Raw genomic sequence first — 25,840 nt, 5'->3', positions numbered from 1 at the left:
TTATTTATATCTCTTTGTGTGTGCTGTTTCTGTGTTATCCTAGCTGGCCTGGAACTCACTGCTTAGAATTTGTGGGTGATCCTTTTACATTTTGGCCGTTCTTTACAATTTTAAGACAAGGTCTCACTGTGTAGACTAGAACTCATTATGTAGACCAGGCTGGCCTTGAACTCACAGAGATCTGTCTGTTTCTGCCTCTTGAGTGCTGGGATTAAAGATATGTGTCACCATGCCCTGTGCACACTCAAATTGTTTGCTTGTTTAGTTTGAGACAGGTTATCTTTATGTAGCCCTGGCTGTCCTGGAACTCACTATGTAAGCCAGGCCAGCCTGGATTCCACAGAGCCCCACCTGCCTCTGCCTCCCAAGTTCATAGGATGACAATTCCTCTGTAACCCAGGCTTACCTAGAGCTGTATAGCCCAGCTTGAATTTACAACCATCCTCTTGCTTCTCTTCCCAATTGATGGGATTGCAAGTGTGAGCTACTTCAACCTGCTCTATTATTAGTAGTTTTTTTTTTTTTTTTCAAGAAATGGTCTCGGGGTTGGGGATTTAGCTCAGTGGTAGAGCGCTTGCCTAGCCTTTGCCTTGTTATGTTGCAGAGGGTGACCTTGAATTTCTGACTGTTCTGTGTCTAGATCCCAGGGCTGGGATTACCAATTTGCATCAGCATGCCAAAATTATGTAACGATGGGGATCAAACCCAGGGCTTCATGCATGCTAACTAAGCAAGTGCTCTACCAACTGAACTACATACATTCCTAGCACTCATTTTGTGCACCTGTTACTATTATTAATTAAATAAGCATTTGATGAATATTGGACTCCTCAGGCCTGTCAAGGACAGATAGATCTCTTGAGTCTTTCCACAGATAGTTTCAAAATGGCTACCCCATTGATCTGTCTCTTTGAACGGGGCCTTCCTCCACAGAGTTCCCAATTCTCTTGGGGGCTCTTTGAAGCCTGTTGCACCTAATGAGCTACCCTGGTGCCATTCTAACACAGAGGTGGAGGGTCTAAACATACGAAAGGCTCAGTGGGAGGGTCTGCTTAGAATACACAAGGACCTGGGTTCAATCCCCAGTACTGATAAATAAGCAAACGAACAAATAAGTCAGAATCTCATGTTGAACCTGGTGGAGCATGCCTGAAATACCAGAACACATGGTAAATGACAAGAGGATTAGGAGTTCAAGACCAGCCCAAGCTGTGAGACCTGATCTTAAAGCTCAGAGATTAATGGCTTGCCAAAGCTACCAAGAGCTGAGAGGAAGCCAGGTCTCTGTCACAAGCCAGGGTTTTTGCTCATGCTTGCTTCTAGGAAGTTTGTTTGTTGGTTAGTTTTTTCGAGACAGGGTTTCTCTGTGTAGCTCTGGCTGTCCTGGGACTTGCTCTGTAGTCCAGGCTGGTGTCCAATTCTGAGAGACCCTGCTAGGCAAGCACTGTATCAACTGAAAGATTTCTGCAGTCTGCCTCTCAGTTCCCACAACCCTTTTTTGAGACAAGGGTTACCACACCAAACTCCTTCAAGCTGGCTTTTAGCATTGTACTGAAACAGTCCAACTCCATCAAAGCTAAAATAGGCTCACAGTTACTCATGGTGTCCTTCATGTCTCTCATTATGGGGAAGGTTTGGTGGCCAACTCCATAGAAGAGAGGTGGGCAAACTTTTTCTGTAAATGATCAAAAAAGAAGTAATTGAGGTTTTGTAGGCCTCTGTCTCAATCTCAGTTCCTGAGCTCTGCCACTGTATCAGGAGAGCAGTCCTAGACTGCATTTAGCAAGTGAGCTAGCCTGTGCCCCAGGAGCAGTGTATGAGCACTGAAGTGAATGTTGAGACTTTTTCTCTTCATGTTGTGAACTGTTGTTCTTCCTTCCATTACTCCCCGACTATCTAAGAAACAGAAACGTCCAAGAGGCAGGAGGATCACAAGTTTGAGGCCAGCCTCAGTTATACGGTGAGTTCCACACCAGCCAGGAATGCACAGTAAGGAGACAATAAACACACAAATTCCACCACGTCCCTTTCAGCTTCCAGCCTGTAGGAGACTGTAGATCCCTGCTTCCGGGAGCTGGATCACTGACTTCAAGATTAGAGATATGAAAAGCCATTATTTCAGAGAGGACCCCAAGGACCACAGAAGGGAGGGTGCTGTAATCTCCTGCTGTACATTCCTTAGTAAGGAGTGGGGAAGGGCTTCCTGGTGATGGGCTAAGCAACCTTCGTAATTCTATTTTCTAGCCCTTAAAATGGGAACAATAGCAAACTGAATAAAAATGAGCACATGACCACTCCAAGGTACGGTTGAGGGGGGTTTTACTGTAGATGTGAGGAAGAGAACAGCCAGAGGCACCTGGAAGAGTCCAGAGCAGGGAGAGAAAGTAGACTGAACTTGGCCATGAAAAGAGAGAGATAGGAAGAGAGGAGGAGAGAAAAGAGAGAGCCAAAAGGGCAAAGAGGACCAAGAGCGTGTGTGGCCGAAATGGCAGGGTTATATGGAAAACAGAAGCTGGGGAACAGGCAGGGAAGGGAAGCCCCTGGGCTGGAGAGGCTTGGGGGACAAGGTATGTCAGCCAGGATGACTCTGTAATGTAACAGTACTTGTGAGTAGGGACTGAAGGAGCCTGGAGGCCAGCATAGACCTTGACATGCTAATAGGCACCATGGGCATATATTAATAGAGGAGCCATACGTCCCTTTTGCCAGAGATAAATTGAATGACTCCTTTCATCAAGTAGGGACTATCGTTTTTTGTTTGTTTGTTTTTTTCGAGACAGGGTTTCTCTGTGTAGTTTGGTGCCTGTCCTGGATCTTGCTCTGTAGACCAGGCTGGCCTTGAACTCACAGAGATCCGCCTGGCTCTGCCTCCCGAGTGCTGGAATTAAAGGCGTGCGCCACCACCGCCCGGTTAAGTAGGAACTATCTTAAGTCCCTGAAAGAATGCTGGCTTTTGTCTAAATACCAGACTAGACTTTGGGAAAAGTAATTTCTTGGGAGGTGACACAAATGTGAGAGAGAGAGAGAGAGAGAGAGAGAGAGAGAGAGAGAGAGAGAGAGAGAGAGAGAGAGAGAGAGAGAGAGAGAGAGAGAGAGAGAGAGAGAGAACCATATTTGAGTTCGAGACTAGGAGACTAGCCTGGTCTATAGAGCATATGAGAACAAGTTCTAGGACAGCCGGGACTACATAAACCCTGTCTCAATAAAGAAACAAAAAAGTGGAAACAATAGTTCCTCTTTAGGAAGTTGTTAGTAAGACTGAATGAGATAAGCGGTTAAAAATGTTTTATAAACTGCAAATGTGTATTTGCTGCCACACTGTAAGCTGCAGAGTTCGCACTGACTTTACTCCTCAAACCAGCGGTCTACAAAGCTAGGCGGGTCCCTGTCCCTTTAAATTCTTCCCAAGCGCCTTAAGAAGGCGGACAGATCCGCACATGCGCACTCCTCCCGGCCTGACGGTCGCCTTTCGGTTACAGCCTTCCCGCAGCTTGTAGCCAGGAGGTTAAAGGTCCTCCCACACAGAATTTACGCGCAAGCGTAAACTACGATTGGGAGCACTTTAATCTCGCAGGGAGCCCAGTCCTTTTTTCGCTCCTCCAGGCTCCGCCTCCCGCGGCCAATCAGCGGGCCTCGCCCTTTGCAATGACCAATGGCACTAGGCGTGGGGGCGTGGCTGGGCGTCCGGGGGCGCGGCCTGGCGCGGAGAGAAGCGGCGGGGCGAACCAGGGGCTCTAGTGAGCAACGCAGCCGGACGGAGGTCGCCGGCTGGCGGCTAGAGGAAGCGGCCCGGGCCCGGCGGTCCCCGAGATGTCACGATGGCTGTGGCCATGGTCGAACTGTGTGAAAGAGCGTGTCTGCCGCTACTTGCTTCAGCACTACTTGGGTCACTTCTTTCAGGAGCACCTCAGCCTAGACCAGCTCAGCCTGGATCTGTACAAGGGCAGCGTTGCCCTGCGGGATATTCACCTGGAGACCTGGGTGAGGAGCTTGCACAGCAGAGCCGGGATGGTGCGGAGGGAGGGAGCACGGCCACCGGAGGGTCCTCGAGGAAGGTTTGGGCTGGAGGACAGGCACTGTGTTTGGAGAGGCCAGTGGGTCCCGACCGCCTCCGCCAGGCCCCCTGGCTGGCCCTTCACTTCTTAACCAGAAACTAGGAGAGGAGTCCCTATCTTCGCCCCTCAAGGGGAGAAACAGGCTGGGGAATGGGGTGTCACTTGCCACCATTATCATATGGAGTTAAGGGGAGCTGGCTGGGGAAGGGGATTCTCGAGAGTTTGGGTGAGGGGAGCCCGGCAAGGGTTGTGACAGGGTTGGAACTGGGATAGTCAGAGGAGGCTTTGGGGGTTGTTAAGAGCCCTGTCAGGGGCACCTGTAGAAAATGTGTCCTGACCTCCTGACCCCTATGATCCTGGGCATAAAGGGTGGCGATCGCCCCCGGATGTGGATGTCAACAACAGCGTCATTGCCTGCCGTGTTGATCCACACCTCGTGGGACTGCTGCTGCTCTCTACTTCCTGCTTTGGGGAGAGTGGGAGGGACCTAGCTTGGGTTTGGGAGGGATTTGATTCCTGGCATAGCTACCTGAAGGGCAGCCCTCCAGGAAAGGTGTTGAGGTCTAGCCTCGGGCAGGCTGGGGGTGGGGCTAGGGGGTGGGATGATCTTCTGGAAGAAGATGCTTAGAAGGTCTGAGGCCTACTATGTGGAGTCAGGGGCAGGCTGCTGGGGGTGGCAGATGAGGGGCACTGACTCACAGCTCAGATGACTGGGGAGTAGCCAAGGAGCCACCAATTAGAGGCTCCAGCTAAGGGCTGGTATGGGGTCATCCTCCCAGCTCCACAGAGGCAGAATGGGCGTGTGTGGCCTGGCTTTCTCTTTTTTAGCTGCCCTCTGGGTTTGCAGCTCCCCTCTGGAAGAGCTAGAGGTGGGCCGTGCCGGGGAATAAATATGACTTGTAGCGTTGGTGGCATCTCCTAGTGGCCTGGTATAGGCGGCCTCTGACCTCTTACTTCAGCCTCTTAGGCCGCCCTGCATCTGGGCTCCCCCATTTTGTTTCCAGTTCCAGGAAACCTCCCTAGTTCTCTGTAATGCTCCTTTGTGTGTGTGTGTGTGTGTGTGTGTGTGTGTGTGTGTGTGTGAGTGTGAGAGAGAGAGAGAGAGAGAGAGAGAGAGAGAGAGAGAGAGAGAGAGAGAGAGAGAGAGAGAGAGAGAGATTCTCAGTGTAGCTTTTCGCCTTTCCTAGAACTCACTCTGTAGACCAGGCTGGCCTCGAACTCACAGAGACCTGCCTGCCTCTGCCTCCCGAGTGCTGGGATTAAAGGTGTGCGCCAACACTGCCCGGCCTAATGCTCCTGTTTTGGGGAGTTAATGGCATTGGCTGTCAGTCTTCTCCCTTGACAGCACAGGCACTTCACTTAACCCGACCCGCTCTCAGCTAGTCACCTTGCAGCCCCTACCCAGAAGGCTTTCAAAGAGACCACATGCCTAGGGACTAAGTTGAGTTGGGAAGCAAGGCCTGGGTCCCAGTCTCAGTTTTCATTGTACCTGACTAAGGTACACTGGAGTGACTAAGCCTAGGCCTCAGTTTCCCCATCCATGGATAAGAAATTTTGAGTCAGTCTCCTCTTGCTTCCTGGCTCTGGCTGTGTTTGTTTATTCAAGGGCCCAGCAGGTGTTTATTGAGGCCCTCTCTGGTACCACCCAGAGCACCTGGGGTCATAGAGAGAAGACCCAGTGACTCATGCCTTTAGGAGCTCCCAGGCTGGCAGGGAGGCAACCCTACCACAGACATTTCTATCCTGTGTCTCAAAGAAATGTACAGCTCCGCCGTGGGTCTAGGACTCAGGGCCCATGTGGCCTCAGGTCAACCTCTCTCCTGGACATTATCTCCTGAACTGTTTGCTTGCTGGGATGAGCACGGGTTGCTTGCTGCCCCCTGGACTGGGTCCCTCCACTTGATCTTGTGCCTGGAATGGGCCACCATCCTGTTCCCTCTGCCTGGCCGCTGGTCTTCACTTTTCAACTGTCCCATCCTCGGTGTGCCCTGCTGGGTTAGGTACAGGCTCTGCTCATCCCTTCCTGGTGCTTGTTCACTTCTGAAACTCAGCCTGGCCTTCTGAGACCCTGGCTACAACCTAGCCAGACTGGGAGATGAAGGCATTTATTACCTACATCTGAAGCCTCTGGTTGCCACAAGAAGGTGCTCAGTCTCATGTAGCCCAGGCTGGCCTCTAGCTCAAAATGGACAGCCTTGAACTTCTGATCTTCCAGTGTTGTAGAATATTATTTTAAGGTGTGTTACTTTTTTTTTTTTTTTTTTTTTTTTGGAGCTGAGGATCGAACCCAGCGCCTTGCACTTGCTAGGCAAGCGCTCTAACAAACTCTTTTTTTTTCTCGAGACAGGGTTTCTCTGTGTAGCTTTGCGCCTTTCCTGGATCTCGCTCTGTAGACCAGGCTGACCTCGAACTCACAGAGATCCACCTGGCTCTGCCTCCTGAGTGCTGGGATTAAAGGCATGCGCCAACACCACCTAGCAGTGTTACTTTTGTTTATGTTGCATTTGTTTAACTCTGTGAAGCTGTGTTACTTTGCCTGTCTAAAACACCTGATGGTCTAATAAAGAGCTGAATGGCCAATAGCGAGGTAGGAGAAAGGATAAGTGGGGCTGGCAGACAGAGAGACTATATAGGAGAAATCTGGGAAGAAAAAAAGGTAGCCAGAGAAGGAGGAGGACATTAGGGGCCAGCCACCCAGCAAGCCACAGAGTAAGATTTATAGAAGTAAGAGAACGGGAAAAGCCCAGAGGCATAAGGGTGATGGTATAATTTAAGATAAGAAAAGCTGGTTAGAAACAAGCCAAGCTAAGGCCAGGTGTTTATAAGAATAAGCCTCAGCCGGGCAGTGGTGGCGCATGCCTTTAATCTCAGCACTTGGGAGGCAAGAGGCAGGCGGATCTCTGTGTGAGTTCAAGGCCAGCCTGGTCTACAGAGTGAGTTCCAGGAAAGGCGCAAAGCTACACAGAGAAACCCTGTCTCGAAAAACCAAAAAAAATTTTATATATATATATATATATATATATATATATATATATATATATATATATATATATATATATATGTTTGGGTTGTGGATTTAGCTCAGTGGTAGAGCGCTGCCCTGGGTTCAATCCTCAGCTCAAAAAAAAAAAAAAAAAAAAAGAATAAGCTCCATGTGTGATTTATTTGGGGGCTGGGTGGCAGGCCCCCAAAGAGCAAAAACAGACAACTTTGCAGCCTCTGCTTCCCTGGTGTTAGGATTACAGATGAGTCTTCCCATATCCAGCTCCTCTGTTGGAGATGGGACACAGCACTCAACCAACTGTAGACCAGGCTGGCCTGGATCTTGAGACGATTCCTCTGCCTCCTGAGTGCTGTGATTAAAGGCATGCCAGCCACCACGCCCAGCAGTAAATGAAGTTTTGAACCTAACAGAGAAGGAAACTTTAGCTGGCCCAAAGGGTTGAGCAGTTGGGTGAGGTGAAAACAGGTCAGGACCAAAGGGAAGGCCTTATAAATAGCATAAAGAAGGATGGTCATACCAAGGTTTTCTCCAAGACAGTGGCTGTGCAAGACTGTGACAGGTAGCCATATTTGGAGTTTCAGTGAGCTGACTTACCTTGCCTCTTGCCCAGTCTGTGAACGAGGTTCTGAGGTCGATGGAGTCACCACTGGAACTGGTGGAAGGCTTTGTGAGTTCCATCGAGGTGGCTGTCCCCTGGGCTGCACTTCTCACTGACCACTGCACTGTGTGCGTATCAGGCCTCCAGCTTGTCCTACAGCCCCGCCAGGGACCAGGTGAGGGCAGGGCAAGACCAAGGGTGGGAAGTTGCTGGGAATGGGCCCAGGAGCTATCTGGGTCTTTCTACCCTGAATCCCTGTTCTTTCCCACAGGACCAGGGGCTGCAGACTCTCAGAGTTGGGCCTCATGCATGACCACGAGCCTGCAGCTGGCCCAAGAGTGTCTGCGTGAAGGGCTACCTGAACCCTCAGAACCACCACAGCCCCTGGAGGGGCTGGAAATGTTTGCACAGACCATTGAGACTGGTGAGCAGGCCCCTGCTGCTCGTCTGTTCTTGGGCCCTCCACACTCTACAGGACCAGGGCCCTGGATAAATGCATGGCTGCCACTTTTTCACCCAGAGTGGCAGGAACTTATCTTGCTTCCCACGGCACCATCTAACTCTAGACACTCCTTCATAGTGCTTCGGAGGATCAAGGTGACCTTTCTGAACACCGTTGTGAGGGTGGAGCATTCGGTGGGTGATGTGGAACATAACGTGGCCGTGGAGGTCCGGGTACAGAGGTAGGTAAAGGGAATGAGGGAAGATAAGCACCTCTACCCATTCTGAGCCAGGCTTCTAGGCAGTGGCAGGGTAGGGCAGGGTTGGGGAGACTGGGGATGCGGGCCCTGCTGAGAGCCTGCACTGGTACCTCGGACCAGGAGGTACAGGCCTAAAATAACCGAGTCTAAGGACTCTGAGACTCAGGGAAGCAGAGCTAGTTGAGTTTCCAAGATGGAGGCCAGGCTCCTCAGTTCCATGCCCCTAGAGCAGCTTTAAAGAGGGGCTTCTGACCTGCGATTGTCTAGACAAGGCCGGACCCTTCACTCCCCAGACTGGAGTACTGTGATGAAGCAGTGCGGGACCCAAGCCAGGCGCCCCCTGTGGACGTGCACCAGCCACCTGCCTTTCTGCACAAGCTGCTGCAGCTGACCGGGGTCCGCCTGCACTTTGAGGAGCTGCCCCCCCAGGCGGACCCCCCCGAACCCCCTGTGCAGATTGGCAGCTGCACGGGGTTCATGGAGCTCATGGTGAAGCTCAAGCAGAACGAGGTCTTCCCGGGCCCCAAGGTGAGTCCCTGCGGAGTCGGACCGTCCAGACCCTTCCCGAGGGGCCCCAGGCCAGGAGGAGGAGGAGCCAGGTATATCGGGTCATGCCTGTAATCCCAGCATTCAGGAGCCTGACAGAGGCTGCTTTCAGCTCAACTCCAGCCTAGACTACAGAATAATTTCAGGTTTCTTTTTTTTTTTTTTTTTTTTTTTTTTTTTTGGTTTTTTCGAGACAGGGTTTCTCTGTGTAGCTTTGTGCCTTTCCTGGAACTCACTTGGTAGTCCAGGCTGGCCTCGAACTCACAGAGATTCGCCTGGCTCTGCCTCCCAAGTGCTGGGATTAAAGGCGTGCGCCACCACCGCCCGGCTTCTTTTTTTTTTTTTTTTTTTAATCCCAGCACTTGGGAGGCAGAGCCAGGTGGATCTCTGTGAGTTCAGGCACCAAAACTACACAGAGAAACCCTGTCTTGAAAAACCAAAAAAAAAAAAAAGGTGTACCCCATCACCGCCTGGCTTAATTCCAGTTCCTGCAATGGGGATGGGGGGAATGTTGCTATCTTCTTTGTGACTGAAAAAACAGACTCTGAAAGATCAGGTTGGCCAAGTCTGTGAGCTGCTTGATAGCAAATTTCACATTACAGCTGGTATCTCATGCCCCCAGGGTATGAGTAGGTGGGTTGCTCTTCTTGGGCTAGGTGACATGTAAGGGCTCCACGCTGTCCATTTGGTTCCCAGTTGGAGGTATCCGGACAGCTGGGCTCCATGCACCTGCTCTTGACCCCACGCCAGCTCCAGCAGCTTCAAGAACTGCTCAGTGCCATCAACCTTGCAGGTGAAGCCGCTGGGTTCTGGGTGGCAGGTGGGGTGAGCTAGGGGTAACCATTAGGCTACACTGAAACACTGTTCCTACAGACCCAGGAGGCTTGGCTGACAGGCTGAACAAGAGCCGCCCACTGGGTGCTGAAGACCTGTGGCTCATTGAGCAAGATCTGAACCAGCAGCTACAGGCGGGTGCTGTGACTGAGTCCCTCAGTCTACACCCCGTCACCAACCCCCTCAATTTGGACAGCACTGGTGGGTGCCAGGCCCTTGCAGGTTGAAGGGGCAGTGTGTGCCAGTGCAAGAGCTGGGGGGCCCAGCCTATCTGTTCCTGATTGCCCCTCACCTCACCCCCAGACCTCTTCTTCTCCATGGCTGGCCTCACAAGCAGTGTGACCTCGGCTGTCTCTGAGCTCTCTATGTACAGCGTAGACCTGGGCTCCTCTGTTCACAGTAACATGACCTTCCACCGACCCTCTACCCCAGCCCACTCCGGTGGTAAGTTGACCCCTTAGTCGCTTATTCCAGGGGCAAGATGGGATGGAAGGAGCCTCAGGATGGGGGGTGTGTGTCAGATGTATGCAGGAGGTCTCAGTGATGCCTGTAGACCCACCATCCTTGGGGTTCCCGGCTCCTAACTCAGGGGAGGCTGGTGAGGCAATATGTACAATCTAGGTCTCTTTCTTTCTTTCTTTCTTTCTTTCTTTCTTTCTTTCTCTCTCTCTCTCTCTCTTTCTCTCTCTTTCTTTCTTTCTTCCTTCCTTTCTTTCTTTTAAATTTATTTAGTTTGTATTTTATGTATGAACACTCTATCTGCACGTATGCCTGCATGCCAGAAGAGGACATCAGATCTATTATAGATGGTGGTGAGCCACCATATAGTTGCTGGGAATTGAACTCAGGATCTTTGGAAAAGCAGTCAGCAGTGTTCTTAACCGCTGAGCCATCTCTTCAGTCCACAGTCTAGGTTTCTTAGTGAATGCTTTGGCCAGGAACTCCAGCTCTTTGGACTCAGTTCCCCTTTCTACAAAAGGGCACAGTGAAGATCAGACTGTATGTTTTAGTTAGTAGTTAAGTGTGTGGATCAAAGACTGGTATAGGTGCTTTACCACTTCGACTGACCCTTCTAACACCTTCAGAGGATTAGATTGAGCCTGGTCAGAGGGCCTGGCATACAAGAGGAACTAGGGGTTCTTCCAGGGACATGTGACACAACGAATTGGGTCTCCCATAGCCCAGTTTAGCCAGTTTCTTCCTCCTCCTCCTCCTCCTCCTCCTCCTCCTCCTCCTCCTCTTCTTCCTCCTCCTCCTCCTCCTCCTCTTCTTCCTCCTCCTCCTCTTCTTCCTCCACCTCTTCTTCCTCCTCCTCCTCCTCTTCCTCTTCTTCCTCCACCTCTTCTTCCTCCTCCTCTTCTCCTCCTCTTCCTCTTCTCCTCCTCTTCCTCTTCTTCCTCCCCCTCCTCTTCTTCCTCCTCCTCCTCTTCTTCCTCCTCCTCATCCTTCTAGACAAGGTCTCACTTATGTAGCCCTGGCTGGCCTGGAATTACCTATATAGACCAGACTGAACTTGAACTCACAGAGATCCACCTGACTGCCTGACTCTGCCTTCTAAGTGCTGGGATTAAAGGTGTGTGCCACCATGCCCAGGCTAGCCAGGGTTTCTCCAACCCTCTGCTCAGTGGCCAACTCTGACTCCATTTAAGATACCCAGGAGCCCCTGCTAAGGCCTCTGTTCCCCCAGGCAAGACGGCCCCAGCTCCTCTTCCGGATACCATGCGCCCTGACTCACTGCTGAAGATGACCTTGGGAGGTGTGACCCTGACCTTGCTTCAGACAGCTGCCCCATCTTCAGCACCACCTGACCTCACCACCCACTTTTTTGCTGAGTTTGATGCTGCCAAAGATGGGCCCTTCGGCTCCCGAGACTTCCACCACCTCCGGCCACGCTTCCAGAGGGCCTGCCCTTGTAGCCATGTCCGGTACATGCCACAGCCCAAGTCAGGAACCACCAGGGAACACCCAGAGCCCACAACTCACCCCCTGAAGCTTGTATTCTTGCCCACAGACTAACAGGCACAGCCGTGCAGCTGTCCTGGGAGCTGCGGGCTGGCGGCCACGGGCGCAGGACGAGCAGCACGGAAGTGCACTTCGGGCAGCTGGAGGTGCTGGAGTGCCTATGGCCCAGGGCCACCTCAGAGCCAGAGTACACAGAGGTGAGGGTGGAGGAAGGGCCGGGGGGTCAGGCGGGCACCAGGCCAGCCTGAACTTGTTTACTTTGTATGTTCTCGTGTAGATCCTGAGCTTCCCCAGTCACTTGGGCTCCCAAGCCTCAGCTCGACCCTGTGCCCACCTTCGCCACACACAGACCCTGCGCCGGGTGCTCAAGGTAACCAGTCCCTGTCCGAGCCAGACTGCCTCTCTCTCTTCAGGGTCCTTGCTTATCTGTCCTTGTTCTGACCTTGCTATTACTGTGGCCTGATTTCCCCTTCCCTGCCTATGTTGAACCTATAAGGTTGACAAAGGCAAGCGCTGGTGTCTTTGGTTGTCTAAGCCAGCATGATCGGGGTGTAATGGCACAGGCTTCTCGTCCCAGGGTTTGGGAAGCTGAGTGAGGCAGAAAGATAGGAAGTTGAAGGCCTGCCTGAGCTACAGATAGAGTTCAAGGCCAGGCCAGTCACCTCAATGAGGTCCTGTCTCAAAATGGTAAAAAGGAGCTGGGGCAGCACTGGTCCCTAGCATTGCAGGATGTTTAAAGCCCTCTTCTGTCCCCTGCTGTGGCTCCTGGCCCCCAGCTTCTCTCCCACCATTGGGAAGCTTGTTTTGGTTTGTGGGAGCCCCTTCCTACCCTGACCTCACTCACCACAGCCCTTGCTGACCTAATCACCTTACCCCCCTAACCAGAGCCGGTCCCGGCGCTCCGTTGCCTGCCATTGCCACTCAGAACTGTCCCTGGACCTAGCCGACTTCCAAGCTGATGTGGAGCTGGGGTCCCTGGACCGACTTGCTGCCTTGCTTCGTCAGACCACCACACCCTCTGAGCCACCTGCTGGCCTGCTAGTGAGCTGCCCGGCCGGGTCTGCACTGGGGTGGGAAGCAGGCACTTAAGTTCCATTCGGCCCGCTGTGACAGCTCTGACCTCCAGCCCTTCCACAGACAGAGCCCCCACAGGCCACTGAGCAGCAGACCGTGTTTCGGCTCTCAGCACCCCGGGCCACCCTGAGGCTACGCTTCCCCATCCCAGACCTACGGCCTGAGCGGGATCCCTGGGCTGGCCAGGCTGTGCGGGCCGAGCGGCTTCGACTGGAGCTGAGTGAGCCCCAGTTCCGCTCAGAGCTCAACAGTGGACCCGGCCCCCCAGCTCCCACCCGCCTAGAACTTACCTGCTCAGACCTGCAAGGTAAGGATGGCCAGGGACCAGCTGGGCAGAGGCCTGGGCCCCTTGGAGATGTGGTTTGAGATTACAGAAGGGTCTAGGTTACAGTTGGAGCTGACCCCAGCACAGGCAGGGAGGCCCCTTTATCCCAGAGACACTGACATTGACCCAGCAATGGGGAGGAAACGAAAAGAGGCAGCGGGCTGGAGAGATGGCTCAGCGGTTAAGAGCACTGACTGCTCTTCCAGAGGACCCAGGTTCAATTCCCAGCACCCACATACATGGCAGCTCACAGCTGTCTGTAACTCCAAGATCTGACACCCTCACACAGACAGACAGGCAGGCAAAATACCAATGCAAATGAAATAAAAGTAAATAAATTATTAAAAGAAAAGAGGCAGCAGTGAGACCCTGTTCTCTCTGTCCCCTCCAGGAATCTATGAAGATGGAGAGAAGCCACCTGTCCCCTGCCTGCGAGTCTCCAAAGCTCTGGATCCCAGGAGCACTGGGTCCAAGTACTTCCTACCTCAGTAAGTGGAGTGCTAGAAGGGGCAGCTGGAGAGAAAGGATCTGCTGGTGTTGGTGGCAGGCCACTAACAGGCCTGTGTCCTGGCAGGGTAGTTGTGACCCTGAACCCCCAGTCCAGTGGCACACAATGGGAGACAGCCTCCGAGAAAGGCCGGGACCTAGAGTTATCCACTGAGAGTCCATGCGAGCTGCGGCAGCCTGAGCCCTCGCCCTTCTCCTCCAAGCGGACCATGTACGAGACTGAGGAGGTGAGGAGCATCTCCTGTTCTGGGTAACAAGGGACTCTGAAGCACCCACCCCTGCCCAGGGTAGGGAGAGAAGCGCACCAGGAGCAGGTCCTTCAGGCACCAAGATCAGGACCCTGGCCACCTCAGGCATCTAATACCAGGGGTACACTTGGGCCTCGGGACCCTCTTCTGAAGTTGACGGGCATGAGTGCTAAGTGTGAAGCAGGGAAGAGCCTGGGTGGGGCAGGACCGCCTGGGTTCTAGACAGCTCTGCTCCCTGCCGGCTCGTGTGTTTCCTCCTCTGGAATTGCTGTCTTGAAGGCAATTGCAGGGATTCACATTCATGAAGTCTTTAGAGCATGGGGGAATGCTTGGGCACTGTGTCCCAGATGAACATCACCCACCCACCAGGAGAGACGGGCACCAATGGATAGAATGATGGAGGGACTAACCAGTGAATAGATAGATGGATGGATGAATGACTGAATCTCCAATTCTGAAGCCAGAGACAGGCCCAGGCAGGTCTCCGGGCTGACTTTCCTCACCTGTCTAGATGGTGACCCCTGGAGACCCTGAGGAGATGAGGACATTCCAGAGCCGGACATTGGCGATGTCCCGCTGTACCCTGGACGTGGTCATGCCCAGTGCCCACATCTTCCTGCCCAGCAAGGAGGTCTATGAAAGCATCTACAACAGGTGGAGACCTGGGCTGGCCTGGGCTGGGCTGGGCTGGGCTGGGCTGGGCTCGGCTCAGCTCACAGCCCTGTCCTCTCTTACCTCTGCCGTTACTGCTCCCGTGTCAGGATCAACAATGACCTGCTCATGTGGGAGCCTGCAGACCTGCTTCCCACGTCCACCACTGCCACTCGGCCGCCTGGCTCAATGGGGTTCAAGATGTGCAAGTCGGCCTTCAAGCTGGGTACGAGAGGAATGCTGGGCAGACGGGAAGGGGGGGTCCTGGTACGGGCAAGGCTGGGCCAGCCCTCCACATCTCCTTCCCACCCGGCCAACCTGTTCACTCAGACTCAGACTCGGATGAAGAAGACACACAGTTCTTCTCGATGGCATCGGGTGCCCCTCAGACTCCTGCCCCCGAGCCTTCCCCTCGTCAGTCCCAGAGCACCTTCTCCACACTAGTGACAGTCCTGAAGGGTCGGGTCACCGCGCTCTGTGAGGCTAAGGTGAGGCAGCCCAGTTCCAGAGAGTTCCTCTTGTACAGCCAGACAAGCCTGCCAACTTCAAGTTAGGAACTGAGAGGGCAGAAAGCATAGAGGGCCAGCAGCACCCACTGCCACCGTCTAGCTACTCACCCATACAACCCTCCAGCTGTCAGCCTCCTCCCAGCGTTTCTCCATGTAGAGCATGAGGCCCACAGCAGCGGGAGGCGGGGTGCGTGTCCTTCCCCGTCAGCTAGCAGCACATGGCGCAGACCTCCAGGGAAGCCTGGAAGGAGCTGGAGCTGCCTCAGGCTAGGACTCCAAGAGGCCCCTGGCTCTGGGTGTTAGCAATGCCAGATGCAGGGGTAAAGCTAAATATGTGCACATCTGCAGGGTGAGACAGGGAAGCGGCCGGATGTCACTCACGGGGAGCTGGTACTAGATGTGGAGCAGGGCACCCTCTTCAGTGTCGCCCAGTACCGTGGCCAACCAGGGCTTGGCTACTTCTGCCTGGAAGCTGAAAAGGCGACACTCTACCATCAAGGTGTGGGGGCCGCTGCAGTATATATCAGGCTGGGGCAGGGAGGTTCAGGAGGGCTGTGGGCTGTGAATTGGGTGGTCAACAGCCTCAACAGGACTCACGAGATTCCTCCTCAGCTGCCATTGAGGACTACCTGCTGCCCACTCACCTGGAACTACCCAGCTTTGCTCCCCCAGCTCAGCTGGCTCCAACCATCTACCCATCAGAGGAAGGGGTGACAGAGCGGGGAACCTCGGGCCGCAAGGGCCAGGGCCCCCCCATGCTGTCTGCAGCCGTCCGAATCCACCTGGACCCCCACAAGAACGTCAAGGTATGGATTCCTCAGCTGCTCACCTGCCCACTTGACCTGGGGGCAACTGCCTCCTTGGTGCACACTGGAGCTGGGTCCCCACGCTCCCTCCTGACTGACTGCACCTTCTTCCCCAGGAGTTTTTGGTGACGATAAGGCTGCACAAAGCCACTCTACGCCACTACATGGCCCCACCTGGGCAAAGCTGGCACTCCCAGGTGAGCAAAGTACCTGGGAGGTCACATGGCCCCGTGACCCTGGACTTCTGATTTGGGCAAGCAGGTCAAACATGGGCTGAAGAGGCCAGTGTGAACACTACAGACTGGACTGGAGCTGGCCTTGGTCAGAGCTCCTGACAAGGGGTGTGGTGGATGGCTGATGGGCCATGGGCAGGGTGTCAGGGTGGTATCAGAGGAAAGGTCACTTTGTTTTCACTGTCGCCCCCCCCCATCCCCCGTCCTCACCCTGTAGCTGTTGGACTTCTTGGACGTCCTGGATGATCCTGTGCTGGGCTACCTGTCTCCAACAGTCATCACCATTCTACACACACACCTGTTCTCCTGTGCGGTGGACTACAGGTACCCAGGCTGGGGGGCTAGGGGATACAGGGTCAGAGGCCAGCCTCAGATGGAAGGAACCTGCTCCAGCCCGAGTCTGCCCCTCAGGCCCCTCTACCTCCCTGTGCGAGTCCTCATCACGGCTGAGACCTTCACCCTCTCCAGCAACATTGTCATGGACACTTCTACCTTCCTGCTCAGGTATGCAGGCTGACCCAGACCTGGTCTATCCCACACTCAGCTGGGCTGCGGCCAGCTTCCTGCTGCCTGTCTACCCAGGGCCTCTTGGGACCATCTGTGTTTGGGGTGATGGTGTCCCATATTCTCACATGTCCTCAGGAATGTGAGTTGTCTCCACTTCCACCCAAAATCAGACTGGAGCCTGGTGTCATGGGTCTGTGATCTCGCTTCTGGGAGTTCTAAAAGTACACAAAAGGATGGAGAGCTAGAGTATAGTGCAACCCAGCGTGAGGTACGGCTCCACACAGCACCAGAAAGGAAGGAGCTGTAGTACAGTGCCTACTGGGAACATTTAGATTAAAAAACAAAGGTTTTTTTTTGTTTTTTGGTTTTTCAAGACAGAGTTTCTCTGTAGCTTTGGAGCCTGTCCTGGATCTCACTCTGTAGGCTGTCAAGCTGGTTTCGAACTCACAGAGATCCACCTGCCTCTGCCTCCCAAGTGCTGGGATTACAGGCGTGCGCCACCACCGCCCGGCCAAAAAACAAAGTTTTTAAAACTTATTTTAGTGGTGATGACAATTTAACCCAGAGCCTCGTGTGTGCTCTACCAAGAACTCTACCAACGGAGCTACATTGCCAGCCTACATAGTTTAAAAATACACTAGGTGGGTATGGTGGCACAAGCCTAAGATCCCAGCAGGAGGTCGCGAGAGGAAGGAACAGGAGTTCAGACACAAGCCGGTACTGGGGAGTAGGTGTGTGGTGCCAGCTCCTTAGGAAGCTGAAGCGAGGGAATCCTGCCTGGACGACTTAGTGAGACTGCCTCAAAAACTAGACGGTGTGCCCTGTGTCCAGTCCCTAGTACCCAGATGGCTAGAACACAGGCCCTGTGTTCAGTGAATCCCTAGTACTAGATGGATAGACAGATGAACAGACAGATAATGCTGTAGGGGGTGGGGAAAAGGGCACCCGCCACACACCGGGAAGTCCAAGTCCACTGCAGAATTAGAAAGGCTTTGAGTGTTGTAAGTCCCATGGGAGTAAGGACCTGCAGGGTCTTCCCAGGCTCCCTGTGACTGTCAAGGGACAGTGCTGAGACTGTCGAGGTCCCATCACTGTAGCTCAGGCGCCTGGACCTCTGCCCATTGCCACCAGGACCCCTCCCGCCCCTCTGCCCGGCTCCCACCGAGCTGCCGCCTGCAGTGGCTCCCGGGCCCTTCTCAGCCCTGTTCCCCACCAGGTTCATCCTTGACGACTCCGCCTTGTACCTGTCCGACAAGTGTGAGGTGGAGACCCTGGATCTGCGGCGAGGTGGGCAGGGCCTGGGTTGCGCTCCCCCAACACTGAGGGGACAAGCCCCTGACACACTCAGAGCAGCCAGATGTCACCCAGCTGCTGGCCTGTTCCCAGCTACACATTCCTGCCTTTGCTTGCACACCTGCACACAGATGTACTAGACACCCTGGATTCTTCCCCTGGTGGTGGGTAGTGTGGGGCAGGGTAGACGGAGACCATGAGACCCTTGTGCCCTCTGCCTCAGATTATGTGTGTGTCCTGGACATCGACCTCCTAGAGCTTGTAATCAAAACCTGGAAGGGCAGCACTGAGGGCAGACTGGTAAGTGACTGGCACCAGAGGTCAAAGGAGCCTCGGGAGGGTCACAGTGCATGCCCTGGCCTTACCAGGCTACTATTAGTGTCCTCCAGGGGAGGGCCAGGTCCCTGTGAGTGTCCTTCCAACTCACTGAGGTCATCAGAGGGCACCTGTAGGCAAGACAGAGGTGGGACCCAGGGAGACAGCCACTGTTGGTGCCAGTTTTTCTCATCTTCATGGTGAGATAACAGGTCCTGTATCACTAGGCTGAAGTCTGGGGCAGGGGTGGGTGGGTACCCTGGAGGGGGGGTACTTTCATCAGTTGTCTGGGATGTCTACATATTTGGTCAGTGAGATACTGCCTCAGCTGACCAAACAGGAGAAGATCCCCTTTGCTCTCCCTCCCTCTATGTGGGAGACAGAGCTGAGGTGCCCTGTGGGATGGGGAGCCTGGCATGTGGTGGCTCCTGTGCCAACCATGGCCCACTACCCACAGAGCCAGCCGCTGTTCGAGCTGCGCTGCTCCAACAATGTGGTGCACGTGCACAGCTGTGCTGACTCCTGCGCCCTGCTCGTCAACCTGCTCCAGTACGTAACCAGCTCTGGTGACCTGCACCCCCCACCCCGGCCCTCCAGCCCCACGGAGATCGCTGGCCAGAAGGTACAGGTGAGGCCTGGCCACTTAGGCTACCAGAGCTCGGCCAGGCCCCTCTCTTTACACAGACACAAGGCCTGGATAGGAGGCGCCCTGGAGCTACCCCTTCTGGGGCTCACTCCTGCCCCTTCCCTTTCCTGGCCCAGCTCTCGGAGAGCCCTGCTTCCCTGCCCTCATGCCCTCCAGTCGAGACAGCCCTCATCAACCAGCGAGACCTAACTGATGCCCTTCTGGATACTGAGCGGCGTAGCCTGCGGGAGCTGGCCCAGTCATCAGGTCGGTGAGGGTGCTCTAGGGACAGCAGACCGATCGGGAGCCCTCAGCCGCATCTTCTCACACTGGCCGCTTTCTCCCATAGGTGGCCCCCTTCCTCAGGCCTCCCCTGTCTCCGTTTATCTGTTCCCTGGTGAACGGAGTGGGGCCCAGGCCCCTTTGCCTCCTCCTGGGGGCTCTCCTCATACCTTGGAGTCCTGTTCTGAGGCAAAGGAGCATGAAAAGGAAGAGGAGGGGGACGGAGAGACCCTGGACAGTGATGAGTTCTGCATCCTTGACGCCCCCGGCCTAGGCATCGCGGTGTGTGTTGGGATGGGGGTCCTGAATGCTCAGGTGGCTGCTCAGCCCTTCTAGAACTCTTGGGTAGGAAAAGCAGCCAGGAAGCAGCCTTGGCTCCAGGCTAAAGGAACAGGTGGAAGTCTAAAAGAGGGAGGAGACACAATACCCTACCTAGACAGAGGATAGAGGAAGAAGAGGGCCAGGTAGCAGAAGGGGTACCATGTAACTGCAAGGGCTAGTGGAATGTCCAAACTCCTTGAGGTTCTAGCTGACAGGACCATCAGGAGCAAAGACCCCTCCGACAGACCACCCAGACACAGCACGGGCTGGGAGTCCAGGAGGGCAGAGGAGAGGGAAGCAAAGGGGCGGTGCGGGGCTGACCACTGCTTTGTCAGACCTTTTTGCTTGGCTCTTTCCTGTCAGCCTCGAGATGGGGAGCCCATTGTGACACAGCTGCACCCAGGCCCCATCATTGTGCAGGACGGACACTTCTCCCAGCCTCTGGGAAGCACCGACCTGCTGCGGGCACCTGCCCACTTCCCAGTGCCCAGCAGCCGTGTGGTACTGCGGGAGGTCTCCTTCGTCTGGCACCTCTATGGGGGTAGAGACTTTGGCCTTCACCCTACTTACAGGTTAGAGGCATGTGGGTGGCAATTAGTGGCATTAAGATCTGGGCATAGCCTAGCTATGGCTTCCAGCAACTGGCAACCTCAAGCTTCATGCATATCTGACCTTGAGTTTGTCCTTGCCCTGTGCTGAGGTTGAGGAGAGCAGATGTTTCCTCAGAGTTAGCTTGTCCCCATGTGTCTTTTCTCAGAGCAAGAGCTGGCTTCACAGGCCCCAGGGTCTCCCCTTCCCGCTCCTCTGGTCCCAACCGGCCCCAGAACTCTTGGCGTACCCAAGGTGGCATTGGACGGCAGCACCAGGTCCTCATGGAGATCCAGCTCAGCAAAGTGAGTGCAAGGCTGAGTGAGGGGGTGAACACAAGTGAGCTCTGGGGAGAGAGACACTGGCAGATAGTGCAGGGTAGTGGCGTGTGATGATGGATTCCTGAGGGATTGGATAGCAAGAGCCACAGGTCTACGAGAAAGATTGTGAGTGGTCCAAAGGGCTTGTGCCCCAGAGGGTGTTAAGGGTCCCAGGTTTTTAGAGCGACCCATTTGGTACTGAGCAAGCATGGCAACAGAAGACGGAACATGCGCGGCTGTCAGTAGCCGGGAGGGCTCAGAAAACAGCATCCTGGCAGTAGCTAGCAGACCTGGGGGGAGCCAGAAGCATCCAGAAAGAGAGGGTGGAAGTCAGTCAGCCACACAGTAAGTCCTCCACACAAGGACAGGTGTGGAGGGGAAGTCAACCCCCAGGACGGGAAGCAGAGCATGCCTCCCTGGGTATGGAGCCATCGGGGCAGAGGGAAGGCGTTTAGAGGTACAGGACGGGCCTCAGCAGTGTCTGACAAGGTGGGCCTCTCTACTTTAAGTGGAACAAAGGCTGTGGGAATGTCGGATGGGTGGGGACAGGTCAAGTTTAGTGTGGCCAGGTTGGTGCCAGTAATTTAGCTGGATTAGCAGCAAAGTATGGACCCAACTCCGGCCTCTTCTACCCACAGGTGAGCTTTCAGCATGAAGTATACCCAGAAGAGTCAGCCACAGGTGGAGGCCCTGGCCAGGAGCTGGAGGAGCGGCCACTGTCCCGCCAGGTGCTCATTGTTCAAGAACTAGAGATCCGAGACCGGCTTGCCACCTCCAAGATCAACAAATTCCTTCATTTGCACACGAGTGAACGACTGCCAAGGCGCACACACTCTAACATGGTGAGAGTGTGCCTGGTGTGGGCAGCCTCCTTCCCGTAGACCCTCCTGAAGGGGCTGTATGTCGGGGGACAGAGCCCAGGCTCAGTGGAGGGAACAGCTTGGGCAGAGGCAAGGTTGATGGCAGTTGGGAATGGGGTTCCCAAAGCCCGGCAGTTACCCAGTTTATCCTCTGCCATCAGCTTACCATCAAGGCGCTGCATGTGGCTCCCACCAGCAGCCTGGGAGGGCCAGAGTGCTGTCTTCGAGTCTCCATGATGCCTCTGAGGCTCAATGTGGACCAGGTGAGTAGATGGGCAAGGGCAGAGCCCAGCGTGGTCCCCTCCCCATCTCCAGACCCTGGATCTGACCCAGACCTCTTCCTACAGGATGCCCTCTTCTTCCTCAAGGACTTTTTCACCAGCCTAGCAGCTGGCATCAACCCCATGGTGCCAGGGGACACTTCTGCTGAGGGTGAGAGGCCAGAGCAGGGAGGGGAGTCTGGATCCTGGCTGCCTCCAGCCATTCTCCGTTCCATCCTGGGTCTGTGACTTCTCTTCCTTCAGCTAACCGAGAAACCCACAGCCGGCCCAGCAGCCCCCAGGAAGGGCAGTCTGAGGCTCCAGAGACAGTAAGCAGCCCTCCGGAGGCCCCAGGCAGTGGCCACAGCTCCTCCGAGCCACAGCCCATCTACTTCAGGTAGGGAAGAGGGCTCTGAGCCAGGCTGTCTGCCAGCCAGGTCAGTGACCAGGTCAGTGACCAAAGACCCCCCTTTCCCTACCTTCTTCCCCCTCAGGGAGTTCCGCTTCACATCCGAGGTGCCCATCTGCCTGGATTACCACGGCAAGCATGTCACCGTGGACCAGGTGGTGAGTGCTACCATCAGGCAGGCTGTGTGAGCCACTCTTCAGGTCCAGAGTGTGGGACAAAGATTCAGTATATATCCCAAAACATGCGCACACACCCTGTCCCTCCTCCCGACAGGGCACTTTCACAGGACTCCTCATTGGCCTGGCCCAGCTCAACTGCTCCGAACTGAAGCTCAAGAGGCTTTGCTGCCGGCATGGGTGAGCCCCTCGCCCGCCCCCTTGGGGGGTCTACAGCCCTCCCCCTGCTGTTTCTCATGGGTTGCATGGTCCTGGCCAAATCCCTTCTCAGGCCTCAGTTTCTCCTTTGTAGTAGGCTATTGTTACTCCACACTCTGGAGCAGGGAGGGGTGCTCACAGTTCTTGTTTTGGAGGTACCCAGCCACACTTGTCCCTCATCCTTGCCTCCCTTCCAGTCTCCTGGGTGTGGACAAGGTGCTGGGCTATGCCCTCAATGAATGGCTGCAGGACATCCGCAAGAATCAGCTGCCTGGCCTGCTGGGAGGTGTGGGCCCGATGCACTCGGTTGTGCAACTGTGTGAGTGTCTGCTTTTGAGAAGTGTCTTTTTACAGAACAAATATAGATGAAGGGAAGTGAGGAAAATTCCCCGGGGCGGGGGGGGGGGGGGGGGGGGGGGGGTTCCAAGGGAAGACTGCATTTTTTAAAACAATTCCATTTATTCTATGTATATGTGGGTGGTTGCATGCATACATGCCACAGAGCATACGGAGGTCAGAGGACAGCTTACAGGACTCAGTTCTTCCTTCTACCTTGTGAGTCCTGGATGTTGAACTCACGTCAGCAGACCTGGTGGCAGGGACCTCTACCTGCTGAGCCATCTTGCTGGCCCTCCTGTTTTATTTGATTTTTGAGGCAGAGTCTCACTATGTAGTGCTGGCTGTCCTGGAACTCACTATGTAAGTCAGGCTATCCTCGAACTCACAGAGGTCCTCCTGCCTCTGCCTTCCAAATGCTGGGCTTAAAGGGCACTGGCATCCTATTTTATTTTATTTTATTTTATTTATTTATTTATTTTATTTTTTTTTGGTTTTTCGAGACAGGGTTTCTCCGTGTAGCTTTGCGCCTTTCCTGGAACTCACTTGGTAGCCCAGGCTGGCCTCGAACTCACAGAGATCCGCCTGGCTCTGCCTCCCGAGTGCTGGGATTAAAGGCGTGCGCCACCACCGCCCGGCTCTATTTTATTTTTTGAGACAGAGTCTCATGTAGCCCATGCTAGGATCACAGGCATATGGTACCACACTTGGCTTGTGCCATCAAGCCCAAGAACTCTTGAAACTGCACTTGAACTCAAGGAACTGTGTCATGTAGCTGTATTCCCAGCACTGGGGAGGCAGAGGCAGGAGGATTGCTTGTTGGTTCATGAACAGCCTGAATGGGGCTAGGCCAGGCCAGGGAAAGCTACTTAGCAATATTCCGTCTTTAAAAAGAGGAAAATGAAACTGGATTGGGAAAGGAGTGCGGGTCCTTAGGCAGGGACGAAAAGGCAACCTTGGCATCTCTGATAATCCTGTCCTCCAGTCCAAGGGTTCCGGGACCTCCTGTGGCTACCCATTGAGCAGTACAGGAAAGATGGGCGCCTGATTCGGGGGCTGCAGCGTGGCGCTGCCTCCTTTGGGTCATCTACAGCCTCTGCTGCTCTGGAACTGAGCAACCGGCTGGTGCAGGCCATCCAGGTGAGTGCAGGGCTGGACAGAAAAGGGAGACCCTCATCCCCAGGCTCCTGATTCTGTCCTCCCAGTTCTGCTGAAAGCCAAACTTGAAAAGGCTGGGCACAGATAAAGGCCACACGACATGGTGACTCCCATGGGTGGGGCCAAAAGTATGTTGTGGTCTATCAGAGCCTACCATGTTTCCATGCTCCCTCCCAGCTATTTGTAAGTGATGAGTGTACAAGGAGCAGATGCAGAAACTGGCCCAGTAAAGTGCCCCAGAGCCCGTCTCTATCCCCTGACACACACACACACACACACACACACACACACCCCAAGGCCCAGGTCTTCCAGGAAATGACTGAGCTCCGGGGTGGGGCTGGGTGAGCCTCCTGACATGTGGGAACCCTGTGCATCAGGTGACCTTTGCGCTCAGCCCAGAGAGGGAAGGGCAGGGTTCCAGGGGTCTGCAGTGGAGGTTCCTTTGGATGGGAAAGACTGGGAGTGGGTAGAGAACACGAGCCAGAGGTGGGTAGGCAGAGGGTGGGTCTGGCAGTGGGCTTGTTTTGATGACTCTTAGGGTCTGTCTGTACAGGCGCTGCCCTCTAGTTGGGCACTAGACGGCTCAGGCGGGTCTCGGCCACGGGCAGCCTGGGTGTGGGGCCCAGAGGATGTGGGGTGTGGGGCCCCCAGGAATTCTCTCCAGCGGCTGTCTCACCAAGCCTAAATGCTCCCTTTTTCTCTCTTTAATTTACTTACTCTCTATGTGTACTCTGGCTTGTAGTTTGAAGGTCAGACCATTTGGGGGAATCTGTTCTCTCTACCATGTTGGTTTCTGAGGTTGGGGATTGAATTCAGGTCACCTCAGAGCAAATACCTTAACCTTCGGAGCCATCTGGCCAGCCCCAGAATGGCTTGCTAATGTCTCCTTACATCGAGGAAGCCCTTGAAGAGCTGGAGAGAGGGCTCAGCAGTTAGGGCTGCTTGCTGCTCTTGCAGAGGACCTGAGTTCAGTTCCCTCAAAGGATCCTGAGCCCTCCTCTGGCCTCTAGGGGCACTGCATTCACACAGTATCACACATCAATAAAAATAAATGAGTAATAAGAGGGAAATTTAAAAGGAAGTTCTCTGAGGTAAGTGACGGGAACCACTAGGGGAAGGAGGTGAGAAGTAGACGGAATAGGATGGGGACAGTTGTGCTGACGGAGCTCCGGTCTCAGGCTGGCCTGCAAGGCAAAGGTCGCTATGTCTGCTTGGCCATCTGTCATCGTCCATCTCTGGTGCCCTTCAGGCTACAGCTGAGACAGTCTATGACATCCTGTCCCCGGCGTCCCCCATCTCCCGCTCCCTACAAGACAAGCGTTCTTCACGGAAACTGCGCAGAGGTCAACAACCTGCTGACCTCCGGGAGGGCGTGGCCAAGGCTTATGATGCTGTCCGAGAGGTGAGAACCGCCCTAGCCCCACTCCCAGCGGCCCCACCCCGACTCTCTCGCTGACCTCTGACCTCCACAGGGCATCCTGGACACAGCTCAGACCATCTGTGATGTGGCATCAAGGGGTCATGAGCAGAAGGGACTGACGGGCGCCGTGGGGGGTGTGATCCGACAGCTGCCCCCAACAGTGGTAAAACCAATAATCCTAGCAACAGAGGCCACATCCAACGTGCTTGGGGGCATGCGCAACCAGATCCTGCCTGATGCGCACAAGGACCATGCTCTCAAGTGGCGCTTGGAGGAGAACCAGGACTGACTGCAGGCACCTAGGATCCATCCACTGTCCCAACATGCTCGCCGTGTCCGGCCAGCCACAGTGGCGCCACCAGGCCCTTCAAAGGATGGCCACTGTGAAGGATATCTGCCCAGCCTGCCTGTTGCCAATTCGCCGTGAGATTGGGGCCTCCCGGCTTTGGGGCCTCTGCCCTGTCTGTGCACTTTCGTCTGGGGAGAAAGGACGCTGCTCCTCCCTGCTACCTGGGCCCACACTGCTGCCTTGTTCCAGAAAGAGGATGGAGGCTTTTGGACCCGCGGACCCCGCTCAGCCAAGTGTCTCTCCATGTCTCGTGGGGAGGTGGGGGACAGATGCCATGTGGGTCAGTGTATTTTTAAGATCCTTGAGCGTGTGGGTCAGTGTCTGCATGAAGTGGAATAAACTTGCCCACCGCCAGCCCCTCTTTCAGGTC

At 54.6% G+C, this 25,840-nt stretch overlaps 1 protein-coding gene across 2 annotated transcripts; it reads left to right on the top strand.

The window, feature by feature from the left end:
* The first annotated feature begins 3,489 nt into the window (after positions 1 to 3,489).
* On the top strand, positions 3,490 to 25,824 carry Atg2a (autophagy related 2A). Of its 2 annotated transcripts, none has more exons than XM_052763411.1 (40): positions 3,490 to 3,981; positions 7,670 to 7,832; positions 7,929 to 8,081; positions 8,238 to 8,340; positions 8,652 to 8,886; positions 9,601 to 9,697; positions 9,778 to 9,939; positions 10,042 to 10,182; positions 11,426 to 11,663; positions 11,750 to 11,897; positions 11,978 to 12,070; positions 12,586 to 12,741; positions 12,838 to 13,081; positions 13,491 to 13,587; positions 13,674 to 13,833; positions 14,366 to 14,508; positions 14,616 to 14,731; positions 14,836 to 14,993; positions 15,363 to 15,513; positions 15,627 to 15,820; positions 15,937 to 16,017; positions 16,271 to 16,377; positions 16,465 to 16,557; positions 17,777 to 17,847; positions 18,077 to 18,153; positions 18,626 to 18,790; positions 18,931 to 19,060; positions 19,143 to 19,357; positions 19,760 to 19,968; positions 20,154 to 20,289; positions 20,943 to 21,146; positions 21,326 to 21,427; positions 21,512 to 21,596; positions 21,689 to 21,821; positions 21,919 to 21,991; positions 22,107 to 22,189; positions 22,405 to 22,526; positions 23,529 to 23,683; positions 24,951 to 25,103; positions 25,174 to 25,824. In XM_052763411.1, the coding sequence occupies exons 1-40, from the start codon at positions 3,811 to 3,813 to the stop codon at positions 25,408 to 25,410; spliced, it is 5,754 nt and encodes a 1,917-aa protein (XP_052619371.1). In that variant the 5' UTR covers positions 3,490 to 3,810; the 3' UTR covers positions 25,411 to 25,824. The 2 variants fall into 2 exon arrangements, with proteins under 2 accessions (XP_052619371.1, XP_052619370.1); XM_052763410.1 differs by having other exon boundaries at positions 18,626 to 18,796.
* Positions 25,825 to 25,840: the final 16 nt, after the last annotated feature.

The sequence above is a fragment of the Peromyscus californicus genome, unplaced genomic scaffold (assembly GCF_007827085.1).
Source record: "Peromyscus californicus insignis strain IS unplaced genomic scaffold, ASM782708v3 Scaffold_4__1_contigs__length_199733344, whole genome shotgun sequence".
In the NCBI taxonomy this organism is placed as follows: Eukaryota; Metazoa; Chordata; class Mammalia; order Rodentia; family Cricetidae; genus Peromyscus; species Peromyscus californicus.
This window is presented reverse-complemented; position numbering and strand designations above follow the sequence as displayed.